The sequence below is a fragment of the Coregonus lavaretus genome, assembly GCF_964263955.1.
Source record: "Coregonus lavaretus genome assembly, chromosome: 37".
NCBI classification, from domain to species: Eukaryota; Metazoa; Chordata; class Actinopteri; order Salmoniformes; family Salmonidae; genus Coregonus; species Coregonus lavaretus.
The window spans coordinates 28,696,444-28,720,067 of NC_140024.1; the positions used below are offsets into that span (position 1 = coordinate 28,696,444).

Genomic DNA, 23,624 nt, shown 5'->3' on the forward strand with positions numbered 1-23,624 from the left:
ACAGGTATAAAGCCAAGGTTGCTACCTGCAGTGCTGGAATGTTTGCTCAGGTCAGGAGTAGCCTATAATTAATTGGCTGACCCCTCCTGCTGACCTGGATAGAATTCTGCAATCCAGTTGACTACTTTTAAAATGGTGAAACCCATAAGGGTCCTGCCCATGTTAAAACAGGCTTTGTGGCAAGGGTGCACTCATAAAGGCCTCCTTAAGGCCAGACGAGGGGTTCACTCACCAGGGTGATAGATGCTGATGCTCTCTTATCCTCAATAATGCTTGTTTATAATTACATTTGTCACAATGTGTTTACCAGCAGCTTAGATCTAAGCCACAAAGTGCAAGCAGATAATACAACCATTCCCTAGGTAAGAAGAGATCATAAAATCTAAAATGAAGCCCCCTTATGGAAACAAAGCGAATTGCAACAACACAGCCTGAATTCAAACAACTCTCCCCCTTCCCCTGCATCCCCTCCCCCACAACCCCTCACCTGAATCCCCTCCCCCACAACCCCACAACCCCTCACCTGAATCCCCTCCCCTGCAACCTCAGTGGAGACTTGCTCTTCAGTCTTTTACTTTCATTTTTATTCACCAGATTCAAACAGCTGAAAATACGATATGTTTCGTTATTGAAAAGACATTTCGCAGCGATTTAGATGGTACATAAACTGAAATTAAGCGAACAATGTAGCATTTTAGCAACCAGGAAATGGCAGCGCGATATCTACATGTTCAACACTCGAGAGGAGATGACCACACGTCTGAGTGATGCTGATCGAAGAGAGGGAGGGAAGGTACAGCCTTCCAATTTGACAAGAGACAGACTGGCTTTGGCACCATTAGAATGCAATTTATATTTTTATGTTGTCTTTTTTTAATATTGTGAATCATTCCACTATTACGGCAGATACAGTACCAGTCAAAAGTTTGGACACACCTACTCATTCAAGGGTTTTTCTTTATTTTTACTATTTTCTACATTGTAGAATAATAGTGAAGACATCAAAACTATGAAATAACACATATGGAATCATGTAGTTACCAGAAAAGTGTTGAACAAATCAAAATACACTGCTCAAAAAAATAAAGGGAACACTAAAATAACACATCCTAGATCTGAATGAATGAAATAATCTTATTAAATACTTTTTTCTTTACATAGTTGAATGTGCTGACAACAAAATCACACAAAAATGATCAATGGAAATCAAATGTATCAACCCATGGAGGTCTGGATTTGAAGTCACCCTCAAAATTAAAGTGGAAAACCACACTACAGGCTGATCCAACTTTGATGTAATGTCCTTAAAACAAGTCAAAATGAGGCTCAGTAGTGTGTGTGGCCTCCACGTGCCTGTATGACCTCCCTACAACGCCTGGGCATGCTCCTGATGAGGTGGCGGATGGTCTCCTGAGGGATCTCCTCCCAGACCTGGATTAAAGCATCCACCAACTCCTGGACAGTCTGTGGTGCAACGTGGCGTTGGTGGATGGAGCGAGACATGATGTCCCCCCCAGGTCTACACCTGTTGTATTCGGCACGTGACAAATACAATTTGATTTGATGTGTGACTGTTATCTCTCCTCTCCTCCCTTCCTCACCCACCTCTTCCTCTCCTGACCCCCCTCCCTCCACCAGACACCATGATGAAGCACTTCCAGTCCATGGACGCGTGCCGGAGCTTCTCAGAGTTCCGCCAGGAGGCCAGCATGCTCCACTCCCTGCAGCACCCATGCATCGTGGCCCTGGTGGGAATCAGTATCCACCCGCTCTGCTTCGCCCTGCAGCTGGCTCCCCTGGGCAGCCTCAACACTGTGCTGGAGGACCGACATAAAGGTACGAAGAGTGAGAAAGAGAGAGAGAGACAAAGACTGACTGACTGACTGACTGACTGACTGACTGACTGACTGACTGACTGACAGAGAGAGAGAAAAAATCTTCTCTACAGAAGTTCTGAAAACATTTCCAACTTCCCCTTTTAACTCCACCCTTCTCCCTCCCCATCAGGCTCCAGGTACATGCCCCTGGGTCACATGCTCACCTTCAGGGCAGCCTATCAGATCGCAGCAGGGCTGGCCTACCTGCACAGGAAGAACATCATCTTCTGTGACCTCAAGTCAGACAACATCCTGGTGTGGTCCCTGGAGGTAGGTGACTAGTATGAAGGGCTGAATTCCAAATCGACCCCTAGCCACTATTCCCTAGCCCCTAAGCCTGGACTGTTCAATTCCAGTCCTGGAAAGCCAAAACACTTCTGTCTTTCTGTTTTTACCTGGTAGTTAATTGCACTCACCTGGTGTCCCAGGTCTGAATCAGTCCCTGATTAGGAGAGGATGAAGACCAGAAGTGTTTTGGCCCTCCCCGTAGTAAAAATGGTATAATCATTATTTGTCTCATCCTAGGTGTGTGACCCGGTGAATATGAAGCTGTCGGACTACGGCATCTCGCGCCAGTCCTTCCACGAGGGGGCACTGGGGGTGGAGGGCACGCCGGGATACCAGGCCCCCGAGATACGCCCAGGCATCGTTTATGATGAGAAGGTAGATGATGAGGAGGTCTATGGTGGCAGGTAGCCTAGCCGTTAAGCGTGTTGGGCCAGTAACCGAAAGGTCGCTGGTTCGAATCCCCGAGCCGACTAGGTGAAACATCTGTCGATGTGCAAGACACTTAACCCTAATTGCTCCTGTAAGTCGCTCTGGATAAGAGTGTCTGCTTAATACCTAAAATGTCAATGTGAAATGTAAGGTACTGCCTACCACACCTGGGGTCAACTACATACTTCTAATACATACAAATACTTCCTCTGTACTTGATTTAGTTTGCCTGGTACAATGGAACCAATGGAATAGTCCCAACAGGGACTCACTACCATCTTCAAACGACGGTGAAACTGTCTATGTGTTCTATAGACATGGTTCAGTTGTTTTAGTATAACGTTCTACTGTGGTGGTATGGGGGAAAGTTACTGACTAACATTTCCTTGTATTTAGGGTAATGTTACTGACTGTATCATTTAGGGTAATGTTACTGACTGTATCATTTAGGGTAACGTGCCTGACTTATATTTACATTATTTATTTAATTCCATGCAGAATCTATAAACACTGAGTGTACAAAACATTCAGAACATCTTCCTAATATTGAGTTGCACCCCCCCCTCCCTTTTGCCCTCAGAACAGGGCATAGACTCTACAAGTTGTCGAAAGCGTTCCACAGGGATGCTGGCCCATGTTGACTCCAATGCTTCCCATAGTTGTGTCAAGTTGGCTGGATGTCCTTTGGGTGGTGGACAATTCTTGATACACACAGGAAACTGTTGAGCGTGAAAACCTCAGCAGCGTTGTAGTTCTTGACACAAACCGGTGTGCCTGGCACCTACTACCATACCCTGTTCAAAGACACTTCAATCTTTTGTCTTGCCCATTCACCCTCTGAATGGCACACATACACAATCCATGTCTCAATTGTCTCGAGACTTAAAAATCCTTCTTTAACCTGTGTCCTCCCCTTCATCTACACGGATTTGAAGTGGATTGACCAAGTGACATCAATAAGGGATCATAGCTTTCAACTGGTCAGTCTATGTCATGGAAAGAGCAGGTGTTCATAATGTTTTGTACACTCGGTGTAAACTTATATAATTAGTATGTCCCTATGTTACACGATATACAGCGCCTGTTTTATGTGGGTATGCGGTCCTAAGAGAAAAGGCTCTGACCACAGAGTAGAGTCAGATCGTAGTTTGTGTGGATTTATGGGAAGGTGGCCGTGTGTTAATATGACTGGTCACTTCCTCTGTTGGGCATGTCCCTTTAGTGTCTGATTAGTAACGTGTGCTGCTGTAAGTCAACGGTAAGAACATTAGATCTGTGTGTGTTTTACTGTGCAGTATGTCTGGATACCATATGTGTCCACAGTATGTGTCCCTACAGCATGTAGTGTGTATCATTTACCACATGTATATGACTAAGGCATTCATTCCCTAATGCCTGTTTGACTGTACTGGACGTACAGGAATGTCCCATAGCCTACCCGTCTGAAGTGTTCCCGTAAATGGCAGGTTTCTTGTGGAATATATTCTATAGTATACTGGAATTTACTCAACTTGGCCTCTGTGTTGGTTAGGTGGCCAATTTAGCTCCTGCTTTTTCTGCTCATTAGCCAATCATCTCTCGTCCTGGTATTAATTATCCAATCAGCTCTCCCTCTGCGGTTGCTCATCAGCCAATCGACTCCCATTCTGATATATATTAGCCAACCATGAATTGGCCAACTACGGTATGAAGCCAACCAACCAACTCTGTCTCTGTGTACTTTAATCCTATGGGCTTTTATGTCCTCATTTTAATGAGCCTTTCCAACATGGCTGTCTACCATCTCTGGGCTCCACTCTCTCTAGGGGGTCTGGGCTGGCTTAGCAGGGGTTTTAAGTGGTTGGACTCACACACACACACACTGGTTTGACTGTTTTTCCATGGGGTTAAATCTCCTTTAACCCTCCAACTCAATTGAGGATCCCTTCAAAGGGAAGTGAGAGGTGACTTTAAACCCTGATGTCAATACTCTGACCCTGTTCTGCTGTTCTCAGCCAATCATATCCCTCCTACCATACTTTCAGCCTATTTGGTTGCTCTTTGATTTGACTTCAAATGAGGTTTCAGGATTTAGTTATTGTAATACTGCAGGAAGAGATGGTGAGGAAAGAGAGAGGGTGGGAGAGGGAGGGAGAGAGAGAGAGAGATGGAGAGAGTAAAATGGAAAGACAGAGATGGTGAGATAGAGGTAGAGTGAGAGGGAGATATTAAAATGGAAAGAGAGAGAGGGGGAGAGAGAGAAATGGAGAGAGTAAAATAGAAAGACAGAGATGGAGAGAGAGAGATGGAGAGAGTAAAATGGAAAGACAGAGAGAGGTAGAGAGAGAGATGGACAGTGAGGGAGAGAGTAAAATGGAAAGATGGAAAAAGAGGGAGAGATTAAAATGGAAAGACAGAAGTGGAATACCAGACATTCTGTGTACTTAGCTAATCTATAAATGGGGTATACATAAATAGTGTGTAATATAAATAGTATCATATTCAACAAACCATATTTTCTTTGGCATCGTTGGATTTCCCCTGTCATACCAATGATAGAGATTGATGACAGACTGGGAGGGTGCCTTATAAGAATATACCATAGAGAATATATCATGGCCCTTACATCAGCCCCTCTGACGCAGAGTACCACAGACGTTGAGCATACTCAGAATAGTTGCCAAGTGATGTCATCATGGCGAGGAGCCAGAGCTGCTACCGTAGCGCTAACAGAGCGTGGAAACTCACCACTCCGGTGCTTTTTGTCCCCATCTGTCTGCGCTGCTTTAAATATACGCTGGGAAGACAGCCACAGTGGGCTGTGCATATCAAGCTCATGGCCATTCATAGAAAGGAATTCAACTTGGGCTATTTCTTGGACTGAAAATATGCTGTTTTGTGTTCCATCACCAAGCTGAATGGCCTTCATAGATAACATTAGACTCTGATTATAACAATGGGATGACTGCTGTGTGTGCGTTTCAATTCAATTGAAGAAGCTTTATTGGCAAAGCAATTAAATCAATATAGATATATAAACACTGAGTGTACAAAACATTAAGAACACCTTCCTAATATTGAGTTGCACCCCCTTTTGCCCTCAGAACAGCCTCAATTCGTCGGGGCATGGACTCTACAAGGTGTCGAAAGCGTTCCACAGGGATGATGGCCCATGTTGGCTCCAATGCTTCCCACAGTTGTCAAGTTGTCTGGATGTCTTTTGGATGGTGGACCATTCTTGATACACACAGGAAACTGTTGAGCGTGAAAAACCCAGCAGCGTTGTAGTTCTTGACACAAACCGGTGCGCCTGGCACCTACTACCATACCCCGTTCAAAGGCACTTACATGTTTTGTCTTGCCCATTCACCCTCTGAATGGCACACATACGCAATCCATGTCTCAATTGTCTTAAGGATTGAAAATCCTTCTTTAACCTGTCTCATCCCCTTCATCTACACTGATTTTAAGTGATTTTAATAAGTGACATCAATAAGGGACCATAGCTTTCACCTGGATAGTCTATATAATGGAAAGAGCAGGTGTACTTAATGTTTTGTACAGTGTGTAGATAACATATTAAATCAATCTCTCATTCCCTCTCTCTCACTCACTCAGGTGGATATGTTCTCGTATGGGATGGTTGTGTATGAGTTGCTGTCAGGTTGTAGGCCTGCGTTGGGCCAGCACCAGCTCCAGATAGCTAAGAAGCTGTCTAAAGGGATCCGTCCGGCCCTGGGGAGCCCAGAGGAAGTCCAGTTCCACTGTCTGCACGGCCTGATGATCGAGTGCTGGGACACTAAGCCTGAGAAGGTGAGGGACTGTGGGCCGGGATGCCAATACACTTTTCACACTAGTTAGCCGAGCTGTGCTGGCTTGGATATGCTCTTTTTAAATCGTCCTTTCTGTCAGAAGAAATAGGAAAGTGTGATGACACATCCGCACCACTATAATGCTATCATGCTATCTTTCATACATCTAGATGTGTAATAACAATTGATATTCCAGTGCTGTAGGGACACATTTTTATTTTTCTTAAGCGGATGGTCAGGGGGCCAGAAACATAATTACAAATAATTTGTAGACTGCAAATTGACCACAAGAAGCCCAAACAGATATGTTTGACTAAAACGTAATAATTTCAAACCTTGCTTACATATGTATACGATCACAATACACTACATGACCAAAAGTATGTGGACACCTGCTCGTTCCAAAATCATGGTCATTAATATGGAGTTGGTCCCCCCTTTGCTGCTATAATAGCTTCCACTCTTCTGGGAAGGCTTTCCACTAGATGTTGGAACATTGCTACGGGGACTTGCTTCCATTCAGCCACAAGAGCATTAGTGAGGTCGGGCACTGATGTTGGGCGATTAGGCCTGGCTCGCAGTAGGCGTTCCAATTCATCCCAAAGGTGTTCGATGGGGTTGAGGTCAGGGCTCTGCAGGCCAGTCAAGTTCTTCTACACCGATCTCGACAAACCATTTCTGTATGGACCTCGCTTTGTGCACAGGGGCATTGTCATGCTGAAACAGGAACTTCCCCAAACTGTTGCCACAAAGTTGGAAGCACAGAATCGTCTAGAATGTCATTGTATGCTGTAGCGTTAAGATTTCTCTTCACTGGAACTAAGGGGCCTAGCCCAAACCATGAAAAACAGCCCCAGACCATTATTCCTCCTCCACCAAACTTTACAGTTGGCACTATGCATTCGGGCAGGTAGCGTTCTCCTGGCATCTGCCAAACCCAGTTTCGTCCTTCGGACTGCCAGATGGTGAAGTGTGATTCATCACTCCAAATAACGCGTTTCCACTGCTCCAGAGTCCATGGCGGCAAGCTTTACACCACTCCAGCCGACGCTTGGCATGATGATCTTAGACTTGTGTGTGGCTGCTCGGCAATGGAAACCCATTTCATGAAGCTCCCAACGAACAGTTATTGTGCTGACGTTGCTTCCAGAGGCAGTTTGGAACTCGGTAGTGAGTGTTACAACTGAGGACAGACGATTTTTACGCACTACACGCTTCAGCACTCGGCGGTCCCGTTCTGTGAGCTTGTGTGGCCTACCACTTCGCAGTTGAGCAGTTGTTGCTCCTAAACGTTTCCACTTCACAATAACAGCACTTACAATTGACCGGAGCAGCTCTAGCAGGGCAGACATTTGACGAACTGACTTGTTGGAAAGGTGTCATCCTATGACTGAGCCACATTGAAAGTCACTGAGCTCTTCAGTAAGGCCATTCTACTGCCAATGTTTGTCTATGGAGATAGCATGGCTGTGTGCTCGATTTTATACACCTGTCAGCAACGGGTGCGGCTGAAATTGCCGAATCCACTATTTTGAAGGGGTGTCCACATACATTTGTATATATAGTTTATCTCTCTATTATGCATGGGAATACTTTGGAACATATTTCCTAAATGTAAATCACTGATTTGCTGGTGTTTTTACTGTCTTTTATGTCTAACATTCTTTTTTCTCAGAAAACTTTGGGGGCGCAAATAAAATCACCAGCCCACGGGCCACCAGTTGGTGAACCCTAGCTTACAGTATGACATAGTGACTGTGTGTCTCTCTCTTGATCCAGAGACCCCTGGCCATGCAGTGTGTGAGGCAGATGCAGGAGCCCAGTTTCCCGTGTCTGAGGTACCTGCTGTCCTGTGACACACACTCCCAGCTCTTCCTGTCCCACCTGCAGGGACACAGCGCTGTCTTCTGGGACGGGGACAAGGACGACAGGTTGGTGTGTCAGTTTGGGACTTTATTTGTTTCTCTTCGTCTGTGGATTTCAGAGGTTTTCCACAAAATGGGACTGAGCTGGCAGTGGCACGTTTTTTGCATGTTTTGGCCTTAGAGAGTCTCAGTGTAGACTTCATGAGGATCTGAGGGTGTATTTAACATTGACATTTTAGTCATCTAGCAGACGACTTAAAGTTAGTGAGTGCATACGTTTTCCATACTTTTTCCATACTGGCCCCCCGTGGGAATCGAACCCACAACCCTGGCGTTGCAAGCGCCATGCTCTACCAATTGAGCTACAGGAAGTTTGGGGATTTAAGCTGCTTACAACACACACACACACACACACACACACACACACACACACACACACACTCTGCACATACCTCTATGAGAGTAACACACACACACACACACACACACACACACCTCTATGAGAGTAACACACACACACTCTGCACATACCTCTATGAGAGTAACACACACACACACACACACACACACACTCTGCACATACCTCTATGAGAGTAACACACACACACACACACACACTCTGCACACACCTCTATGAGAGTAACACACACACACACACACACTCTGCACATACCTCTATGAGAGTAACACACACACACACACACTCTGCACATACCTCTATGAGAGTAACACACACACACACACACACACACACTCTGCACATACCTCTATGAGAGTAACACACACACACACACACACACACTCTGCACATACCTCTATGAGAGTAACACACACACACTCTGCACATACCTCTATGAGAGTAACACACACACACACACACACACACACTCTGCACATACCTCTATGAGAGTAACACACACACACACACACACTCTGCACATACCTCTATGAGAGTAACACACACACACACACTCTGCACATACCTCTATGAGAGTAACACACACACACACACACTCTGCACATACCTCTATGAGAGTAACACACACACACACACACTCTGCACATACCTCTATGAGAGTAACACACACACACACACTCTGCACATACCTCTATGAGAGTAACACACACACACACACACACACACTCTGCAGATACCTCTATGAGAGTAACACACACACACACACACACACACACACACACACACACACACACACACACTCTGCACATACCTCTATGAGAGTAACACACACACACACACACACACTCTGCACATACCTCTATGAGAGTAACACACACACACACACTCTGCACATACCTCTATGAGAGTAACACACACACACACACACACTCTGCACATACCTCTATGAGAGTAACACACACACACACACACACTCTGCAGATACCTCTATGAGAGTAACACACACACACACACACACTCTGCACATACCTCTATGAGAGTAACACACACACACACACACTCTGCACATACCTCTATGAGAGTAACACACACACACACACACACTCTGCACATACCTCTATGAGAGTAACACACACACACACACACACACACACTCTGCACATACCTCTATGAGAGTAACACACACACACACACACACTCTGCACATACCTCTATGAGAGTAACACACACACACACACACACTCTGCACATACCTCTATGAGAGTAACACACACACACACACACTCTGCACATACCTCTATGAGAGTAACACACACACACACACACTCTGCACATACCTCTATGAGAGTAACACACACACACACACACTCTGCACATACCTCTATGAGAGTAACACACACACACACACTCTGCACATACCTCTATGAGAGTAACACACACACACACACACACACACTCTGCAGATACCTCTATGAGAGTAACACACACACACACACACACACACACACTCTGCACATACCTCTATGAGAGTAACACACACACACACACACACACTCTACACATACCTCTATGAGAGTAACACACACACACACACACACTCTGCACATACCTCTATGAGAGTAACACACACACACACACACACTCTGCACATACCTCTATGAGAGTAACACACACACACACACACACACACTCTGCAGATACCTCTATGAGAGTAACACACACACACACACACACACACACACACACACACACTCTGCACATACCTCTATGAGAGTAACACACACACACACACACACTCTGCACATACCTCTATGAGAGTAACACACACACACACACTCTGCACATACCTCTATGAGAGTAACACACACACACTCTGCACATACCTCTATGAGAGTAACACACACACACACACACACACTCTGCACATACCTCTATGAGAGTAACACACACACACACACACACACACACACACACACACACACACACTCTGCACATACCTCTATGAGAGTAACACACACACACACTCTGCACATACCTCTATGAGAGTAACACACACACACACACACACTCTGCACATACCTCTATGAGAGTAACACACACACACTCTGCACATACCTCTATGAGAGTAACACACACACTCTGCACATACCTCTATGAGAGTAACACACACACACACACACACACACACTCTGCACATACCTCTATGAGAGTAACACACACACACACACACACACTCTGCACATACCTCTATGAGAGTAACACACACACACACACACACACACACTCCTGTCCTGTAGTAAGGCTCCCAGGTGGAAAGTAATTGCTTTAGTGTTGCTCTCCCCTTGTGTGTGACTGTGTGTGTTTAGGGACTGGGAGATAATCTCCCTACGATAAAGGCAGCTTTCATCGCTCCATACAGCTGGTGCTAATGACTGCTATTGCCTGCAGCTGTCCTGCTGTTAACCCCATAGAGATCCTTTGTAATTCTAATACCCCCTCATAGAGGTATAGCGCCAGGGCTTCCAGCATGGGAACTGACCATGAGAATGACAGGATAATTGTCAGCAGGTTCTACTCCGCCAGGGGAAGGAGGAGAAAAGACAGTATTCAATCTAACTCTGTGTCTGGGTAACACGGTTAAATGGTGTGTATTGTGTCTCTGTATGACCTGTTGGACTGTGTGTGTGTGTGTGTGTGTGTGTTCTAGAAACTCTGCGATTAGTGAATGCGTGTATTACCTGTGTGTTGTCCTATAGGAACTACAGTGTGGTAGTGAATGTGTGTTGTCCTATAGGAACTACAGTGTGGTAGTGAATGTGTGTTGTCCTATAGGAACTACATTGTGGTAGTGAATGTGTGTTGTCCTATAGGAACTACAGTGTGGTAGTGAATGTGTGTTGTCCTATAGGAACTACAGTGTGATAGTGAATGTGTGTTGTCCTATAGGAACTACAGTGTGGTAGTGAATGTGTGTTGTCCTATAGGAACTACAGTATGGTAGTGAATGTGTGTTGTCCTATAGGAACTACAGTGTGGTAGTGAATGTGTGTTGTCCTATAGGAACTACAGTGTGGTAGTGAATGTGTGTTGTCCTATAGGAACTACACTGTGGTAGTGAATGTGTGTTGTCCTATAGGAACTACAGTGTGGTGAACGTAGAGAAGGGTCAGGTAGAGGTGAAGAGGATGCCGTGTCCAGGATCCAGGCTGAGCTGTCAGATGAAGATGGACAACACCTTATGGACCGCCACAGAGGTTGGCCAAATAATCACTAACACTGGGGTTGGCCAAACAATCAGTAACAATGGGGTTGGGGTTGGCCAAATAATCATTAACACTGGGGTTGGCCATACAATCACTAACACTGGGGTAGGGGTCAGCCAAACAATCACTAACACTGGGTTTCGGGTCGGCCAAACAAATCAAATTGTATTTGTCACATGCGTCGAATACAACAGGTGTAGACCTTACAGTGAAATGCTTACTTACAAGCCCTTAACCAACAATGCAGTTTTAAGAAAGAATACCAAAAATATTCACAAAAAATACAATATAAAATAATACGAAATAAAAGTAACAAATAATTAAAGAGCAGCAGTAAAAATGACAATAGCGAGGTTACATACAGGGGGAACCGGTACCGAGTCAATGTGCGGGGGCACCGGTAAGTCAAGGTAATTGAGGTAATATGTACATGTAGATAGAGTTATTAAAGTGACTATGCATAGATAATAAACAGAGAGTAGCAGCAGCGTAAAAGAGGGCGCTCCGGTACCGTTAGCCGTGCGGTAGCAGAGAGAATAGTCTATGACTTAGGTGGCTGGAGTCTTTGACAATTTGGTAGTGAATGTGTGTCCAAACAATCATTAACACTGGGTTCCCTATGGACGATTAGTATACAATGCCTTCGGAAAGTATTCAGACCCATTGACTTTTTCCACATTTTGTTACGTTACAGCCTTATTCTAAAATTGATTAAAAATAAAATAATCCTCAGCAATCTACACACAATACCTCATAATGACAACTTTGCTATGAGACTCGAAGTTGAGCTCAGGTGCATCCTGTTTCTATTGATCATCCTTGAGATGTTTCTACAACTTCATTGGAGTCCACCTGTGGTAAATTCAATTGATTGGACATGATTTGGAAAGGCACACACCTGTCTATATAAGGTCCCACAGTTGAGAGTGCATGTCAGAGCAAAAACCAAGCCATGACTTCGAAGGAATTGTCCGTAGAGCTCAGAGACAGGATTGTGTCGGCACAGATCTGGGGAAGGGTACGAAAAAATATCTGCACCATTTAAGATCCCCAAGAACACAGTGGCCTCCATCATTCTTAAATGGAAGAAGTTTGGAACCACCAAGACTCTTCCTAGAGCTGGCCGCCCGGCCAAACTGAGCAATCAGGGGAGAAGGGCCTTGGTCAGGGAGGTGACCAATCAATCAATCAATCAATCAATCAAATTGTATTTATAAAGCCCTTTTTACATCAGCAGATGTCACAAGTGCTATACAGAATCCCAGCTTAAAACCCTAAACAGCAAGCAATGCAGATGTAGGAGCACGGTGGCTAGGAAAAACTAGGCAGAAACCTAGGAAGAAACCTAGAGAGGAACCAGGCTCTGAGGGGTGGCCAGTCCCCTTCTGGCTGTGCCGGGTGGAGATTATAACAGTATCTGGCCATTAAGGTCAGATTTTTCTCCAAGATGTTCAAACGTTCATAGAGGTCAGCAGGGTCAAATAATAATCACAGTGATTGTAGAGGTTGCAACAGGTCAGTACATCAGGAGTAAACATCACTTGGCTTTTCATAGCCGGGCATTTAGAGGTTGAAATAGCAGGTGCGGTAGAGAGAGAGAGTTTAAAAAAGCAGGTCTGGGGCAAGGTAGCACGTCCGGTGAACAGGTCAGGGTTCCATAGCTGCAGGTAGAAGAATGGAAACTGGAGCAGCAGCACGACCAGGTGGCCTGGGGACAGCAAGGAGTCATCAGGCCAGGTAGTCCTGAGGCATGGTCCTAGGGCTCAGGTCCTCCGGGATGGGAGGGAGAGAGGGAGAGAATTAGATGGTTACTCTGACAGAGCTCTGGAGATCGGAGAACCTTCCAGAAGGACAACCATCTCTGCAGCACTCCACCAATCAGGCCTGTATGGAAGCCACTCTTCAGTAAAAGGCACATGACAGCCCGCTGGGAGTTTGCCAAAAGGCACCTAAAGACTCTCAGACCATGAGAAACAAGATTATCTGGTCTGATGAAACCAAGATTGAACTCTTTGGCCTGAATGCCAAGCGTCACGTCTGGAGGAAACCTGGCACCATCCCTAAGGTGAAGCATGGTGGTGGCAGCATCATGCTGTGGGGATCTTTTTCAGCGGCAGGGACTGGGAAAATAGTCCGGATCGAGGGAAAGATGAACGTAGCAAAGTACAGAAAGATCCTTGAAGAAACCTGCTGCAGAGCGCTCAGGACCTCAGACTGGGGCGAAGGTTCACCTTCCAACAGGACAACGACCCTAAGCACACAGCCAAGGCAACGCAGGAGTGGCTTCGGGACAAGTCTCTGAATGTCCTTGAGTGGCCCAGCCAGAGCCCAGACTTGAACCTGATCGAACATCTCTGGAGAGACCTGAAAATAGCTGTGCAGCAATGCTCCCCATCCAACCTGACAGAGCTTGAGAGGATCTGCAGAGAAGAATGGGAGAAACTCCCCAAATACAGGTGTGCCAAGCTTGTAGCGTCATACCCAAGAAGACTTGAGGCTGTAATCGCTGCCAAAGGTGCTTCAACAAAGTACTGAGTAAAGGGTCTGAATACTTATGTAAATGGGATATTTCAGGGGTTTCTTTTATAAATTTGCGAACAGAATAAGGCTGTAACGTAACAATGTGGAAAAGGTCAAGGGGTCTGAATACTTTCCAAAGGCTGTAGAACAGAATAGATGACCTATATTTATATTTATCCATTGTCTTTGCATCTGACAGTTTACACAGTGATGCTGCTAAGGTTGGCCAAACAATACCAAACACTGGATGCCACTCAGCATGACATAAAACCTCAGACATAAGCCTTCTTAAGTGGGTTTCGTAATGTAACCAATGTACATGGTGACACCATGTCAGTACAAGTGCTCTCACCATATCATAAGTATTTTAATCTCTAGTCTAACCTGTGCCCTTCACTTTGTAGTGTGTAAGCTCAGGGTGAGTTTTGTTGCTGTCACGTTGCCTGGTGAGGCTATGCAAAGTCTAATGAAAACATGTATGGGGAGTGTCGTTGGGAATAAATGGGTGTTTATATAAAAAATTATAATTGCCAACATGTTTTAAGTATTGATCTGCCCATGAAATGGAAGCTTATAACATTATCCACCTTGAGTAGATTATGTAGATCTGAATCAATGTTGTTTCTGTGAGTGTGTCCGCGTGCGTCTACATGCACGCGTGTGTGTGTATTTACTTTTGTGTGTGTGTTCTAGGAGCAGGAAGTGTTCATCTACAGTCTAAAGGAGATGTGTCCACTGAGCCAGCCCCAGAAACAGCTCTCCTGTCCTGCTATAGTCACCTGTCTGTTCCCCGTGCCCGCCAGAGACCAGGTAACTCTCCTGTAGTCACCTGTCTTTTCCCTGTGCCCGCCAGAGACCAGGTAACTCTCCTGTAGTCACCTGTCTGTTCCCCGTGCCCGCCAGAGACCAGGTAACTCTCCTGTAGTCACCTGTCTGTTCCCCGTGCTCGCCAGAGACCAGGTAACTCTCCTGTAGTCACCTGTCTTTTCCTTGTGCCCGCCAGAGACCAGGTAACTCTCCTGTAGTCACCTGTCTTTTCCCTGTGCCCGCCAGAGACCAGGTAACTCTACTGTAGTCACCTGTCTGTTCCCCGGGCTCGCCAGAGACCAGGTAACTCTCCTGTAGTCACCTGTCTTTTCCCTGTGCCCGCCAGAGACCAGGTAACTCTCCTGTAGTCACCTGTCTTTTCCCTGTGCCCGCCAGAGACCAGGTAACTCTCCTGTAGTCACCTGTCTGTTCCCCGTGCCCGCCAGAGACCAGGTAACTCTCCTGTAGTCACCTGTCTTTTCCCTGTGCCCGCCAGAGACCAGGTAACTCTCCTGTAGTCACCTGTCTGTTCCCCGTGCCCGCCAGAGACCAGGATACTGTACACTACTGCCCTGTAGGGTTGTCATTATACCAGTTTCACAATAATACCATACTGGATTTTCCAATGCGAAAACATGAAGCAGGCTCAACTATTTGGTCCTTTAGGAACCTTTATTCCAATATTGTGTATAGCTTGGAAAGTAAACACATTTGACTCTGTGTGATAACATAATGCTCTTTGTTTCCAAGATTAGGATTGTTTTCCTTTCGATATTAAATCCGCTTCATGTTTAGTTTCCTTGCCACGAGACTTATCACGATACTGCTATCATGACAACCCTACTGCCCTGTCTCAAATCATCTCCTAGACCAGTAGATCCCTAACTGGTCCACCAGTAACCCCAACAATACACATTGCTGTTGTAGCCCTGGACAACCATACGTGATTGAATAGATCTCTGTGAGAAAGAATTCTGGGAACCCAACCCATTGTTGGGCCACTTCCATCATCTCCTAAACCCCATTGTAACCCTGATACACTGGATAATCGGTATTCTCTTATTGCTGTACTGTAAAGTGTTTATACAGTAGCAATACAGCAGTTGACAATAATACGGTAACAAGCTAACTGCCCTCGAAACCAGCCCATGACCCTTTATAGTGATTTATTTGCGGTCTGACCGTCATTAACTAACTCGGCTACTGTGGTAAAATAGGTTTTACGGTCCTCTTAACAGTAGAAATGCCGGCCCTTGAGCGGTCCCGCTCTAAGCCAATGACGGGTCTTTTTGACGTCAACATTCAAACGGTCTAATCAATAGATTTCATATATGCTATCTGAAAAATAATCATGTGGTTGGGTTTATGAAGGTAATATTAGAATCCTATTAATTTTTTATTTTTAAGAACATAATGGCATTTTCATTAGTATGTTACTGTAGGCTATATGTAAAAACGAAAAACCACTAGAAACACCACAATTCAAGTGCTAAATCCATCACAACCATTATAATTTCATTTTGGCAGGTCTTAAGAAACATATGGAAATAAGAAGAAGAACAGAATAGCATATTATACGTTGTATTATGTTACTAGTCTTTGCTTAGTAGCCTGGGCTGTGGAGCGCATGGAACAGCGGTTATTCTAGGAAAAATAGATATTTTGAAATGGAGCTCATCTCTTCAATTTTGAGAATTGTTTGGCAAAAATACGTGTTTTGGAAACCTCAGAATCGGCTCTTTCTGATACTATACCGAAATCAAAACGTCTTACCTGCATGTGACTCTGTAGGACAGGAGTCGGCAACAGGAGGTTCGCGGGCCAAAACCAGCCTGCAAACAAGTTCGCGGGCCAAACCCCCCCCCCAAAAAAATTTTTTTTTTTATAGTAATAAGAGACTAAAATCACCATTCAGCTAAAAATGTGTTTGATTTAGGAAATCTCTTCCAGAGTATTCCCACCAATAAAAAATTAAAAAGAGACGTGATCATGTCTCAGTGTAATCAAGGTATGAAATGATTGTTCTTTTCAAAAACAATTTGTTTTTGGGCTTAGTTGTGGTCATTTGTGGTGCACAAATTATTGTAATAATGTTCTGCTCCTCCCCCCCACCATCCGCTTCGACAAAAATCGGCCCGCGGCTGAATCTAGTTGCCTACCCCTGCTGTAGGACAATTTGAAACTTAACTTCTAGTGTTAAACAGGCTGGGGCCCCCTGACCTGACTTCCCCTTCACCCCTAGACCCTCAGGCCTTTGAAGTGTCCTGTGGCTGGGGTAGTCCAGGTGCTGAGGCTGACCTAGTGGAGTCTGTCTGTCTGTCTGTCTGTCTGTCTGTCTGGGGCTAAAGAGCTAAAGGCTCTCTCACATTATACCTGCAAGGCACTTTGATTTGCTTGCCACGAAGAAGGGCGCAGAAGTGTTGGATAATTCTATGTAACATATTTCTGACACGTCAGCTGTTCAGGGTCCCCACACTGCAGACGTGGAGCCCCCTTTCCCTCCTTCCCAGAAACCCATCATCCACTGAAGTCAGCTGTACAGGTAGAACAGTCAGGCCCCCGCTGTAGGACAACAGTAGAACAACCGCTGGTAGTTACTAGGGGGACTGCGAGGTCATGGGAGGAACAACTCTGGGGCAAACAGCCGCTGACCTGGTTGTATGACAAGATGGATTACACGTGTAAATATGTGTTGGGAATGATGAACGACACAATCAAACGCATATTTACACTTAAATTAGAAGACCGTACAGTAGATTGATTTACTAGTTGTATTATTTACTGTAGCAGTGCATACAACAGTCTTTTTACTGCCGCCACTCACTATTTTAACTTAGCAACAAGAATGTTTTCACCTCCGTTCATGCTTTTGATCCAGTTTTTCAGTCTGCATAGTGGTTTGGATGTGTTATTGATATCTTCAGTCTCTCTGTCTCGCTCTCCATGTCCCTTCAACCACTCTCCATTCCATGTACACACCCCGCCAACCTAACGTTCTGGTCTCCTCCCATGCAGACCCAGGCGCGTGTCTTCATGGGGATGTCAGACGGTCTGGTGGCAGTGTACTCCCTGGTGGATGACATGCCTGTAGAAGGAGAGACCTATCTGTGTTCTCACACCCTCAATACGACCATGTTTGGGATGGAGGACTCTGACCCAAGACAGAGACCCTACCCAGTCAGGAGCATGGTCCTGGTCCACAGTGGCTCCCAGGTAGGAATAGATGTATTGCTACCTGGCCCGAAGAGAGATATATCAATAACCACGATATGCCGATATATTGCTATAGATATATGTGTGTGTGTGTGTGTATATGTATGTGTGTGTGTATATACAGTGGGGAAAAAAAGTATTTAGTCAGCCACCAATTGTGCAAGTTCTCCCACTTAAAAAGATGAGAGAGGCCTGTAATTTTCATCATAGGTACACGTCAACTATGACAGACAAATTGAGAAAACAAATCCAGAAAATCACATTGTAGGATTTTTAATGAATTTATTTGCAAATTATGGTGGAAAATAAGTATTTGGTCACCTACAAACAAGCAAGATTTCTGGCTCTCACAGACCTGTAACTTCTTCTTTAAGAGGCTCCTCTGTCCTCCACTCGTTACCTGTATTAATGGCACCTGTTTGAACTTGTTATCAGTATAAAAGACACCTGTCCACAACCTCAAACAGTCACACTCCAAACTCCACTATGGCCAAGACCAAAGAGCTGTCAAAGGACACCAGAAACAAAATTGTAGACCTGCACCAGGCTGGGGAGACTGTCTCTGCAATAGGTAAGCAGCTTGGTTTGAAGAAATCAACTGTGGGAGCAATTATTAGGAAATGGAAGACATACAAGACCATTGATAATCTCCCTCGATCTGGGGCTCCACGCAAGATCTCACCCCGTGGGGTCAAAATGATCACAAGAACGGTGAGCAAAAATCCCAGAACCACACGGGGGGACCTAGTGAATGACCTGCAGAGAGCTGGGACCAAAGTAACAAAGCCTACCATCAGTAACACCCTACGCCGCCAGGGACTCAAATCCTGCAGTGCCAGACGTGTCCCCCTGCTTAAGCCAGTACATGTCCAGGCCCGTCTGAAGTTTGCTAGAGTGCATTTGGATGATCCAGAAGCGGATTGGGAGAATGTCATATGGTCAGATGAAACCAAAATAGAACTTTTTGGTAAAAACTCAACTCGTCGTGTTTGGAGGACAAAGAATGCTGAGTTGCATCTAAAGAACACCATACCTACTGTGAAGCATGGGGGTGGAAACATCATGCTTTGGGGCTGTTTTTCTGCAAAGGGACCAGGACGACTGATCCGTGTAAAGGAAAGAATGAATGGGGCCATGTATCGTGATATTTTGAGTGAAAACCTCCTTCCATCAGCAAGGGCATTGAAGATGAAACGTGGCTGGGTCTTTCAGCATGACAATGATCCCAAACACACCGCCCGGGCAACGAAGGAGTGGCTTCGTAAGAAGCATTTCAAGGTCCTGGAGTGGCCTAGCCAGTCTCCAGATCTCAACCCCATAGAAAATCTTTGGAGGGAGTTGAAAGTCTGTGTTGCCCAGCGACAGCCCCAAAACATCACTGCTCTAGAGGAGATCTGCATGGAGGAATGGGCCAAAATACCAGCAACAGTGTGTGAAAACCTTTTGAAGACTTACAGAAAACGTTTGACCTGTGTCATTGCCAACAAAGGGTATATAACAAAGTATTGAGAAACTTTTGTTATTGACCAAATACTTATTTTCCACCATAATTTGCAAATAAAATCATTACAAATCCTACAATGTGATTTTCTGGATTTTTGTTTTCTCATTTTGTCTGTCATAGTTGACGTGTACCTATGATGAAAATTACAGGCCTCTCTCATCTTTTTAAGTGGGAGAACTTGCACAATTGGTGGCTGACTAAATACTTTTTTCCCCCACTGTACCTGTATACCACAGTGTCAAATGATGAAATAATAAATAATTGTATACAGTAGTGAAATACCAGTAACCTTATTACAATGTTACTGGGTATGAAGTAACTACAGTCATGTAGTCAGGAAAAACTCTGGTAATATGAATGGTTATCAAAAAGTGTAAGTCTTATCTCCACCTTCTTGCTCTTCCTCCCAGCTGTGGTACTCCCATGGTCCAGGCCTGCTGGTGATCAACTGCCGGACCCTCCAGGCGGTGCGTCGTCTGGACCCCTATGGCCCCCCATCCTCCATACAGGCCCTGGCCTCCAGCCTCTGTCTGTCAGGGGATGAGGCAGTGTGGACCCTGGACGACCACACCAACACCCTACAGCTCTACCACGCTGCCACCTACCAGCTATGTGCCACGTACAGGTGTGTGAGACGTGGGTGGGTGGGGGATGGGGTGAGGTAGTGTTATGCTAATGGATAGGACACAGCTATAGTATACGCTGGCAGTAGAATGGGTGAGTGAGTGGTGATTGTGACTGGAGAGGGCTTTGACTGATGGGAAAGATATTCAAACTTTACTTTAGAACACCATGGCCCATACAACCAATGTCTTGTGTACTGAATCAACTATACTAATATACTATACTATAATATACTATACTAACTAATACACAGCCAAGACACAATTTCACTATGCAACGGACCATGTGACCAATACATACACATAATACAAATGTCATTTCATCATTCCAGCTGTGGCGACGCCAACCCTCTCCGGGACGTGTTCACTGTACAGCGACCTGCAGGGGTTACCATGGATACGACCCCTGACCTTGACTCAAAGAGGAAGGGTCTAGAGGAGGAGGAGGAGGAGTGTCCTAACGGCGAAGTGACGCTGATCTACAGCGCGGAGGCAGGGACTCAGATCATCCAGCACCAGGATTCGCTGACGGACTACTGCTCCATGTCCTCTGACTCCACCCCTTCGATGGGATTTGACCAATCCTGTTCCGGCCCCTCGTCAGAGCCGCTGGGATTGGACCGATCCAGTTCCTATGCTCTCAGCTCATTAGCTAGTTCCAGCAGTATGCCTTTTTCCACTGAGGAGGAAGAGAGGCCTCAGGACCACCCAGCCAACCCTGACCCCGTGGTGAACTCTGACCCCACCACGACCTTTAGCCCCACGTCCCCCCACCTGCAGGCCCTAACTGTGCTGGCTGTCAATGGAACCCTTTGGATCCCCAGGTACCCTCAATGCAACACAGACAAACCCAGCATGTCACACTGTCATACAACAGACATAGGGGCATATTTTTTTACAGTCAAGAACAGATTCCTATATAATATTTACATGGTTCCTGAGACGTTAACACTCCTCCAGGCTTTGTGAGATCGTGCCTTTTCCATCTGGTCTGTCTGGTCCCACTCTAGCTAGGGCTGACACTAAAGACTTGTAAAGAGCAGAATCAACAACCTCTGAGTCATCTAAACAGTTGCTTTTGAGAAGGAAAATGCTTTTGAGAAAGTCCCAAATGGCCCAGTCTGGTGCCAGGTCAGGGTCTTTTTCTGGCCCTGAGGAGACTTGTTTTGGGCCAGGCTTCTTAAGGTCTGTGTCTTTAGGAAAAAAACACTGGGATAAAGTCTTATGGTGGAAATGGGCCAACAGATGGAACTTTGGTCTGACCTCAAATCATAATTTTGAGTTTTGAATAAGGTTCGTCATTTAGAAAATAGTATTCAGCTAACCAAATATTTAAAACATAAAAATGACAAATTTGCTAAGTAACCATGATTGCTAACGTTAGCTGGTAACGCTAGTCAGCTATAGCTTGTTCTCCATCTGATAACTTTTTAGTAAATGGTGAGCCAATATATTTTAATGACTGATCAAAACTCATTTTATCTTGGCTTTGTCTTGTCCCTCTGCAGCAGACACGTTTTGGGCTGCTTTGTCATTATTTTGCCAATACTCGAATCAGCAAAAAGTGATTTGAATCACAGTAAAACCAATCAAATCCAAATGAGTAGAATCTTTGTGGTCAGCCCAACTGGAACACTAGCTATTTGACTGTGCCAACAAGAGATCTTTAGTCACTACTGTGTTGTGTTCCAGGAGTGGTGGTGACGTGATGGTGATCGAGGTCCAGCGGCAGACAGGACAGCTCAGGGGGCGTGTCATCGCTGTGCTCAGGCCCCCTGGAACTTCCTCTTACGGGTGAGGTCATATCCTGTCAGGAAGGCTGTGTCTCAATAGTCTAAAGTGGCTACATGGGACAATTTGAGATGCATCTATTCTTTTTGATAGCCAGTGAGGTGTGTACACTCTGTCCAATCAGCTTCCACCATGCTGATGGAACAGCCAGTTATAAAGCCACACCTAGCCGCACCCCCTAGACACTGCTTTTAAATCTGAGAAGTCTGGATAGGTATTGTGATATCGTAATATTCCTCCCTTGCCCTAAGCTAGGTCAGGGCTGTGTTCTTGGAGCTCTACCGTCCTGCAGGGTTTCAGTCCAACCCTTATTTAGCACACCTTAGTTTATTAGCTGCTTACCAGGACCTTAACTAGCTGAATCAGGTATGTCAGGTTAGGGTTGGACTGAAAACCTACAGGACGGTATATCTCCAGGAAGAGGGTTGAGTAGCACTGGCCTATATGGTATTTCCTTTGGGATCCATAGGAAGTACCCAAGGGTAGAGGCTACCGCAGGAGATCATGCTCTAAAGCAGGTCTCCCATTCCTAGCCTTCCAGGGCCACAGTGTTTGCTGACTACTGCTTCTCCTTCAGCGATACCCTTGACACACTGCCAAGCAGAGCCTTACTGGGCTGGCCTGGTTGCCTGGTTACGTATCCACCATAGTAGCTTCATAGTAGCTTGAACCGTGCTGGAAAAGACGGTCTGAGCCAACACAGTACGGTTTGGGTCGGCACGATAGTGTGGGATAGACAACTGATCTAGAGCTGGGAAGCCAGTTGTGTGGCTGTGTGGCCTGTCTGGCCGATCAATGGCCTTAATGGCCAAGGTCCATAAAGATGACGGCCTCCATGTACTTACCACAAGTGCCTCATTTGGTAAGATCACGGTATTGTACAGTGTTCTCCTTTAGTCTTTTTTTTGTATTGGCATTGGCACAGTATACATGATCCCAATTCTAGCTCCAATTTGAAAAAACGTAAAAGTAGATTGTGCTGATTTATAGGCACATTGAACCATTGCGCGCGGTAGTTTAAAGTCTGTGAATAGTGTTCAAATGATGATGTCATATCTGCATTCCTCCATATATTTTTACACCTTCGCCATTGTCCGGGAAGCAGAACAGCAACCCTCCAGTCTCCAGGAGTGCAGTTGAAGACACCTGCTGTAAACTATAGTCACTTTCAGATAGATTGCACCGCACAAAGAATCCCCAAAGCAATTATAACATCCAACGGAACAGTGTGGGAA

At 45.4% G+C, this 23,624-nt stretch overlaps 1 protein-coding gene across 1 annotated transcript in view; it reads left to right on the forward strand.

The window, feature by feature from the left end:
* Nucleotides 1-23,624, forward strand: part of lrrk1 (leucine-rich repeat kinase 1) — a gene marked incomplete at its 5' end in the record, with an annotated part of 62,607 nt that overhangs the window by 34,151 nt on the left and 4,832 nt on the right. Inside the window, 11 exons of the mRNA XM_084154122.1 lie at nucleotides 1,639-1,836; nucleotides 2,008-2,147; nucleotides 2,403-2,540; nucleotides 6,192-6,386; nucleotides 8,165-8,316; nucleotides 11,805-11,922; nucleotides 15,145-15,261; nucleotides 18,274-18,471; nucleotides 20,386-20,600; nucleotides 20,931-21,422; nucleotides 22,291-22,392. Coding sequence (XP_084010248.1) covers nucleotides 1,639-1,836; nucleotides 2,008-2,147; nucleotides 2,403-2,540; nucleotides 6,192-6,386; nucleotides 8,165-8,316; nucleotides 11,805-11,922; nucleotides 15,145-15,261; nucleotides 18,274-18,471; nucleotides 20,386-20,600; nucleotides 20,931-21,422; nucleotides 22,291-22,392 — 2,065 coding nt within the window. The remainder of the gene's footprint in view (nucleotides 1-1,638; nucleotides 1,837-2,007; nucleotides 2,148-2,402; nucleotides 2,541-6,191; nucleotides 6,387-8,164; nucleotides 8,317-11,804; nucleotides 11,923-15,144; nucleotides 15,262-18,273; nucleotides 18,472-20,385; nucleotides 20,601-20,930; nucleotides 21,423-22,290; nucleotides 22,393-23,624) is intronic.